At 42.9% G+C, this 8,716-nt stretch overlaps 1 protein-coding gene across 1 annotated transcript; it reads left to right on the top strand.

Moving 5' to 3' along the window:
• Nucleotides 1-195: 195 nt before the first annotated feature.
• Nucleotides 196-8,689, top strand: LOC102441419 (DNA-directed primase/polymerase protein-like; the record flags this gene model as incomplete). Its single annotated transcript, XM_023749341.1, has 4 exons — nucleotides 196-293; nucleotides 934-1,063; nucleotides 2,960-3,107; nucleotides 8,228-8,689. Coding segments are annotated over 4 exons (838 nt in total), but the record flags the coding sequence as incomplete, so codon positions are not given.
• Between the last annotated feature and the right edge of the window lie 27 nt (nucleotides 8,690-8,716).

The following is an 8,716-nucleotide window of genomic DNA, read 5'->3' on the forward strand; positions in this document are numbered from 1 at the left end:
AAAAATAAATGAATCAAATACTAGATTTGAATGGCATAGATCTAGTGATAATTTTCCTGTCTTAATATATGTTAATAAAATGTCAAATTCCAGTGTTGACAATTTGAATAGTAAACTCTTTATCGACATTTATAGCTATAGTTGACTTTAGATTTTCATTTTATTAGTTTTTGAATTTGTTTGATTTTACAAAAGGATGTTCATGTATTTGCTTTGGAATGCGAAGTGGGCGATGGACAACGTATTTACCTTGTAACAAGCTATGTTCAGCTTTGGTTTCATTATAAATCCCGGTAAGTAGTTTGTAAAGGACAGCACATTAAAGCTACATTTCCTTCATCTAGTAATGTTTGTGAAATGAATTCAGACTGAATTGGCTTTGATAATTCTCAATCACATAATTAGTTACTATCCTTTTACTATTAGAATTGAATTCTGGATCTTCCTTGTCACAACATTGAATTATCTCACCAGGTGCTGGGAGAAGAAAGTGTGTGTGTGTGTGTGTGTGTGTGTGTGTGTGTGTAGGTTCTGTACTACATGTGCCCCATGATGACACAATTCCGTCATCATTTTTCCTTGTTCAGATTACTACAAACTTTATATTTGTGTAGGAAACCATCTATACTTCATTTAGCACAAGTTATCCTTTCTTTATCAAGTCAGCATCTATTACTATTTTTAAAAGTTATTTTTTATTGATTTCAGAGGGAGAGAGAGAGAGAGATATAGAAACGTCAATGATAAAATCATCAATCGGCTGTCTCCTGCACTCCCCCCACTGGGGATTGAGCCTGCAACCCAGGCTTTTATATATATAGGTAGTTATATGTAATTAAAACAGCTAATATGGTATCTTGACATATAAGATCAAGTTCTGTGATTTAAAAGGTATAAGATTCAAACCTAACAATCATGAACTATTAAATTTAGAAAACATCTCTTACACTGCTATGAAGTCATTCCTGAAAATGCTGTTTGCAAGCTCTATTTTGATCTGGAATTTAACAAACTTGCCAATCCTGGAGCTGATGGAAAAAAGATGGTTGCATTACTCATTGAGGTAATTTACAGACTCAGGTTTTTTTTCCTTATATCCATCTGTCTCTCTTTATTTTTATTCATTAAGCGACTCTAGCCTATGTAATATATAGGGTGTCTCCCAAAAAATATATGCACACTCTAACAGCTGATAACTAACTTAATTTTCACTCATTTTCAGGTTTAACTGATTTGAAATAATGAGTGAAGCCAGACTAAGCTTTGAACAAAGAAAATTTATTCTATAGGGCCACTAGACATTTTTTTTATGGGGATACATAGAAGATAAAGTTTACGGTACAAAACCTGGCAACAGCCGATGAATTGAAGATGCACAAATACCAAACAAAATTATTTTTGATGTTTATGATTCCATTGCTTCATGTTATCAGCAATGCCTGGACCAGAATAGTCATCAGTTTGAAAACAGGCATTGACAAAAAAATTATTCATTTCTATACATTCTTTTAAAGTTTTTAAATGAACTGTATGTTAATAAACACTGATTTTATAATCATTCCAAGTGTATACTTTATTTTTTTATTGATTTCAGAGGGAAGGATGAGGGAGAGAGAGATAGAAACATCCATGATGAGAGAGAATCATGTATCGGTTGCCTCCTGCAAGTCCCCCACTGGGAATCGAGCCCACAACCCTTGACCGGAATCGAACCTGGGACCTTTCAGTTCGCAGGCCGACGCTCTATCCACTGAGCCAAACCGGCTAGGGCTGTATACTTTTTTTTAGGACACCCTGTGTAGGTTCCATGTTTCTCCTCCTGTTTCTTGCTACTCTTCCATTTATCTCTTAATATTGCTTATATTGCTTCTCTGAGTAAACTTCTAAAAAGGAGGAAGTTCATATATTTTTTAACATTACTATATCTAGTAAAAAAAAAAAGCATTGAGAACGAAGTGGCAGTTGAGGAATTTTCTGGATTTTTAAAAAAATTCTCTGGCTTACATTATAAGTAGCTGGCTCTGGTAAAGATGAGGCAAAGTGAGAATTTACTGAAGAGGGTAGGATCAGAGAGCGAGGGGGGTGTGTATGTGCTATAATAATGCCAAAACAGCATTAATAAATACAATTTGTTGCACGACTCTTAGGTAGCTGGGTGCTTGGCAGTTTACAAACATTTTAACCCTGCGTGTTTTAGTAACTGTGTTTAGCAAATGAGAAGACGGCGGCTTCAGAAGCGACTGGTCCTATGGCTACATGGCTAATGCTTGGAACAGTTCTGCGTGCCAGGCACTGCACTAACTACTTACCCTCGTTTTCTCTTTTCCTCCTTACGACAGTCCGGAAGTTAGGGTCTAGTATATCCCATTTTGCAGTTGAGGAATGTAAGGTTTGCACTTGACCAAAATCACAGAGCTGTTAAGTGGCAAAGCCAGAACTCAAACCTGGATCTTTCCGAGTCCGAGTCTTGTGCTCCTGACCCAAGCTGTTGCCTCACTATAAAGCATCACGGCCTTCAGTCAGCGTCTTCTAGCCTCAGAGTCTGTGTTCTTAGAGGTGGATTTGGGCTCAATGTGCTTGAGGAACTTTCTGGAAACTAAAATGATAACAGGATTAGTGACTTTTTAACTCATAGATGATATTTAAAGAGATGCTTAAAAAGAAATATTTTTATTGTGATTTTAAAGGAGATTAATGTATAAGTTAAATTATTCAACTTCTAGGAGGACTTTAATCCTGAGAGTCTATGAATTTGTAAATATAAACATGTATAATTTAAAAATATATAATTTAATACATAAGTAATTTGGTAATATTGTATAATATATTCTGATAGTGAATCAAAATAAAAAGTGAGTAAAAAAAATAATGAATTATATTTGTACCAAGATATTTTAATTTTGCTCATGAAAAACGTTTAAAACATTTAAAAATATTTATATGTTTCTTGTGTTTTTAGCATGTTTGTAAAGCACTTCAAGAGTTATACAGAGTTAACTGTTCAGCTGAAGATGTTTTAAACTTAGATTCTAGCACTGACGAGAAATTTAGCCGCCATTTAATATTTCAACTCCATGATGTGGCATTTAAAGATAACATTCATGTCGGTAAATATACTGTTTTTTATTTTATATTTATTTGTTTATATATTTGTATTGATTTTAGAGAGGAAGGGAGAGGGAGAGAGATATATGATGATGAGAGAGAATCATTGATCGGCTGCCTCCTGCACACCTCCTACTGGGGATCGAGCCTGCAACTTGAGCATGTGCCCTAACTGGGAATTGAACCATGAGCTCCTGGTTCATAGGTGATGTTCAACCACTGAGCAACACTGGCCAGCCAGTCAAGTATACTATTTTTTTAAGTTATGGAGCAATAGTAAAAGGTCATATTTCCCCTTTTTTCTGAAGTTATGTAAGTATTTATCAGTTTTTATGGGTGTTAACCTATCCTAAAAAAATGAAACATGATTTTTCATGTTTTTAGGCTTTGCCTTTAATTCTAGACCTGTCTTCCTTTTCTTGACACATTTTAGACACATTAGCCTACCCAGGCTATTCTTGGTATTGGTGCCTTTGGGTGTAGATACTGGGATGGCCATTCATGCCCTGGTACTGGTTTCTGCTGCAACAGGAGTCATGCAGAAGTTTTCTGGTTGATACATGAGAGTCCTAATTCAGGTCTGACCCATGAGGCCTCAGATCTGGATTTCTGATCTTCGCTTCCGCCGTAGTTTTTAGTGCCTGAGAACTGGGGCTTGGTTTCCAGGTTACATCTCGAAGTCTGGTTTATTGCTCCAGACCACACCTTAGGGTTCATGAGGAATCTAGATGTATAAACCTGAAAATGTAACCAGCGTACTTGTTTCAGGATTGTAAACCAGAAATAGAGTCCCAGGTATAAAATGAAGTCAGTCCAAAGGGGAACAAGTGGGCAGAATGGGGACACAGAAAACCAAGGTCTAAATAGAAGTCACAGTCCTGAGTGTTTATCGGACAGGGCAGAGCAGGCAGGTGTTCCTGAGTTCAAACAGCAGACCATTCACTGAAGTTCAAGGAACTGGTGACCCATTTCAGATGGACAAGTGCCTGACAATTTTCAGGGTAAAAGACATGAACACAATCACATAAGCACTGGAATGAAGTCAGGACCTAGTGTACTGTGTGCCCAGGGCTCCTTATTCTCCTGTGTTGTTAGCTTAGTTGCACAGTGTTCTCTGCTCTCTCATTCCTCAGGTGGTAGTAACTGTAGAGTCCATCCTGTCCCCTGTTAACCTTGATGGTCATTCACTGTCATGGCTCCAGTTTCCATCTCTGTGTTGATGACTCTCAAAACTTTTTCTTCAGTCAAGATTATTGTTTTGACACCATACTCCTATGGTCAGCTTCAAACTCCACGTGACCGAACACCTCACCTTTCCCCTAAAACTTGCTGTTTCTCCTGTGGTATGTATATCGGCGAGTGGTGTCACCATCCATCCAATTACCCAAGTAGCAGTGGTGTCATCTTTGACCTCTAGATGCGTTCCAGCTAGCATCCTGTTCAGTCCTGTTCAGTCAGCTAGCCACAGTGATCTGTTTATGCCACTGCAGTGCCTCATCCCTTGAAGGATAATACGCTGCCTCCGGAAAAAGCCCCCGTCTTCGTTTGCACAGTGAGACCCCTGTGCTTTAGCCTCCTCTCTGATACCTGGCTCTTCTCGCTCTCCTGGGCTCCCGCTGGGCCATGTTTTCTCCAGTCCCGGGGCCTCCGCAGTCTCTGATGCTGCTGTCTGAGTGGGCCTGCCTCCAGCCTGGTGTGTCAAGACTCAGCGTCGAAATCCTCACCCGAGAAGCCGTTTCTGTGGAGCCCTAAGACTTAGGCTCCTGTTCCTCTGGTCGCAGGACTGCCCAGCGCTTGTTGCGTCAGAGCAATCACCACTTCCTGAGGCAGTTTCCTGGTGGTTTTGTTTTTGTCTATTCCACCTAATGTTACTTGAGGGCAGGGATAGTGTTCACTCTTGTATTTTTAGAGCTTGTTACATAATAATATCTTTATCAATAACAATAATGGGATAGTAGCAGAAGCAACAATAATAAGTACTAACAGGCATTTAGTAAACTTGTTGAATGGATGACAATATGAAGTGGGCTCTGCTGTCAGGCATGGAGAGAGTCCTAAGAAGATATTTCCTTGATGCCTGTTTGCTCTTCATAGTCGGCTCTGACTCTGCCACAGGCTAAATTGAGAGGTGTTGCTAGGGAAGAAGGGAGAACAGAAGTGTGACATGATTAGCAGTCTCTACTGCATGTCTCTTCTGAAAGCAGGTGCATTCAAGCTGGCTTTAAAAATGTCAGCCTGTGGACGAAGGGAAGAAGGGCTTTGCTGTCCGACAGCATAAGCAGCGGGGTAGAGATGGGCATCTGTGCCTGGTTTGTCCAGTGTGGCTGGAGAGGCCTAATCAGACCACAGGGTTCTCTCCTGTGTAGTGACGGACCGCCAGCACCAGGGATGCAGGGATTGTGGATCAGTCCACATCTCGCTTCAGTTCCCTCCTCCAGTGTTATCTCTTGGTGACATCTCTAGTTCCTGTTGTTAGCTTTTCAGAAAGGGGAATTAGGGTAATGTAAGAGATCACAAAATGCTCACAACATGTATACATTGGATCTCTTGCCTGCGTGCCATAGGACCTTGAAATTTCTGTGATTGATACGTTCTTTTGAGTTATTTCCAGCCATAAAATTGTCCCTGTATGAATGATAAGGTGAGGTGATAATATTGGGGAAGGGAAGTCTAAAGCAGAGTAGTTTCCTGGGATCCCGTGTTAGTATTTATATCAGTTACACTGTCACTTCCTGGCCCTGTTAGCTCCCTGCCAAAGGTCAAAGGTCTGCAGGGCCTCCTGAGCGCTGCCCTTGTACCTGGTTCTTAGCCATGGCTCCACCGCTCTTAGTGCTGCTCACTGTCAGGGGGATGTCATTCTGCATTTCCAGAAAAATTAACTCTGTCCTTTTATATTTGCACTAGAGGCCCAGTGCACAAATTCGTGCATGGGTGGGGTCCGGCTGGCCAGGCCTCAATCAGTGGATCAGGGCCAGGCCTGTTGGGAGGAGGAAACGGCGGGAGGTTGGCCAGCCGGCCCGCCCTGATCGGGGCAGATCAGGCCCTGGCCGGCTCAGGGGAGGGGCCTCAGGCGGTTGGCTGGCAGGCCCCGCTCCCGATTGGGGGTGGGGGGACCAATTGGAGGTGGGGCCAGCTGTGGGGAGGGGCCTGTGGGGGAGTTGGCCAGCTGCCCTACCCTCAAACAGGGTGGGAGAGGCCGATCAGGGGCAGTGCCGGCTGGGGGAGGGGCAGTAGGGGTGTTGGCTGGCTGGCCCCACCCCCCAATCGGGCTCCTTCGCTGGCCGCAGTGGGCGTCATAGCAATCGGTCGCTCCAGTCATTATGGCGTTCCAGTCGCTGGCTTTTTATATATATAGACTAGAGGCCTGGTGCATGAAAATTCATGCATTGGAGGGAGGGTCTCTCAGCCCGGCCTGCCCCCTCTCACAGTCTGGGAGCCCTCGGGCGGGAGGGGATTGGGCTATCAGGGGAAGGCGACGCCCCAATCACACCTCTGCTGCTGCCACTGCTGGCAGCACAAGCCTCGGCCGGCCCTGGTTACCTGGGCCTCGGGTGGCCCTGGGTGGCTGAGGGGTTGAGGGGACTGGGGTACTCTGGAGGCAGGCACGCAGAGTGGCTGGGCCTGCCACGCGCCTGCCGCCCCGATGGGGCTGAGGGGACTGGGCCCCGCCATCTTGTGGCTGTGGGTGCCGTCATCTTTGAGGGCGTGGCAGTCAATTAGCCTATTCCCTCTTTATTAGATAGGATAGATTGCTCTGTTGAACTTTGACATATCATGCTTTCTCCTCACTCAGTGTTTACCTAATCTCCCCTAATCCAGAAATAATCATGTCTATTTATGATTGCAAGGATCAAATGCTTTTGCTTTCATTTTTAATGTTTAGTGTTTATAAGAAAGTGGATTTGTTTCTTTGAGTAGGGAGGTAATTAAGTCTAATTTGGAGAAAGATTTTTTTAATTTAAAGCATGTATATCTTATATAACTTAAGGTTCACGCTATCTGGTAACTAAAGTGACAAACTCAGACTATACCAGTTTTAAAGATTAAAATTAAAAAATGTTTACAGTATTGTATTCTCTAATCTAATTTACATGAAGCAGCTTTACCAAATTACTTGATTTTATGGTATAATAAATAATAAATGACAATTTAAAGAAGTTCCAGCTTCAGACGGACGAATCTCAGAGGGGCAGGGGGGCAGGGGGGGAGATTAACTGGGGAATTTATATACATGTATATAGTCCATGGACACAGACAATAGTGAAGGCTTAAGGGGGGGAGCGGGGTTGAGGGGGTCAATGGGGAAAAAAGGGGGGGACATCTGTAATATGTTCAACAATAAAGAAATTTTTTTAAAAAGTTCCAGCTTGTCATATTATCTTTCTTGGTACAGATAGTACCGCTGATATTTAGAGCTCTTAGACTAAACGTGGAAATATACTGAATGTATTTAAGTGTTTTAGTTCTGGACTTTGGTTCTGAGGCCACGATCATCAATGGCCAGATACAGGGAGAGGCGGGAGAGCATCAGGGGGCTGCTGGGTGCGTGTCGGCGTCCTCGGGCCTGCTGTGCAGGGAACCGGGCTGATGCCCGGCCCGGGAGGGGATGGCAGCTGCCAGTGTTTCTGTGCATGACCCTGGTGGCACCACTTACTCATAGAAACTCTTCATTCTTTTGGGGGGACAAGATTTCATTCTTTTTGAAAAGAAAAAAAAACTCCCATTCTTTAATCATTGATTGTGAAGATACATTTTACTCAATTTGTATTAATAAAAGTTGAGTGTTTTGGTGAACATAGGCTCAGTCCTGTATTGGCTACATTGACACATCTCACCTTAACCTTCTCCTGTAAGATGGTTTTTACAAGTGACACCAGGTGCCGGGTCAAAGGGACTGAAAAAGTTCAAGATTTTTAAAAAAGAAGAAGAAGAAAAGTTCCAGATTACACAAGAGGAAGAAAGTAACAGGAGAGGCATGTTCCAGTTTGTAGTAACAACTCAGTGCTAAAACCAAAAGTAAAAAAGGAGCCTAGAGTGTAAGAGTGGGTAGATTTGGGCCTAGATCTTAAGTTACAGTTTGTGAAAAAGAAGAATTATATTCATCATAACTTTTTTTCTTTAGGTAATTTTGTGAGAAAGATTTTGCAGCCTGCTTTTCATTTGATTGCCAGTGGAGATGATGAAGATGATGGTGGGATTCCAGGGACAACCAGCCAAGCATTTTCCCATTTTTCTGAACCACCAATTAAACAAGGAATTTCCTTCCGTGAAATGTCCACAGATGAGGAGAGAGGAGAGAGCTGGACGTTGACTTCTAAAGCCCCGGAGAGGCTGGGGTCCGCCGAGCGGAGCGGCCCTGACCTTTCCTTCTTAGTTGTGAAGGATCCTGCAGGGAAAAAGCGTCTTTTTGTCGATCTAGGTGAGCACCATCAACAGCTCTGTGGGACTGTCCTGTGCACTTCTGTCCGTGCCTACTGCCACCTTAGGGTCCTTGCTGCCACCACTGTTCCCACAGGGAACGCGGGGTCACCAGCAGAATGTAGTCAGGAGCTCGGGTTGCTGTCAGAGATCTCAGAGAGTCCCTGTGGGACGGAAGCGCCAGGCTTAATGG

Source organism: Myotis lucifugus, unplaced genomic scaffold (genome assembly GCF_000147115.1).
Source record: "Myotis lucifugus unplaced genomic scaffold, Myoluc2.0 scaffold_6341, whole genome shotgun sequence".
NCBI lineage: Eukaryota > Metazoa > Chordata > Mammalia > Chiroptera > Vespertilionidae > Myotis > Myotis lucifugus.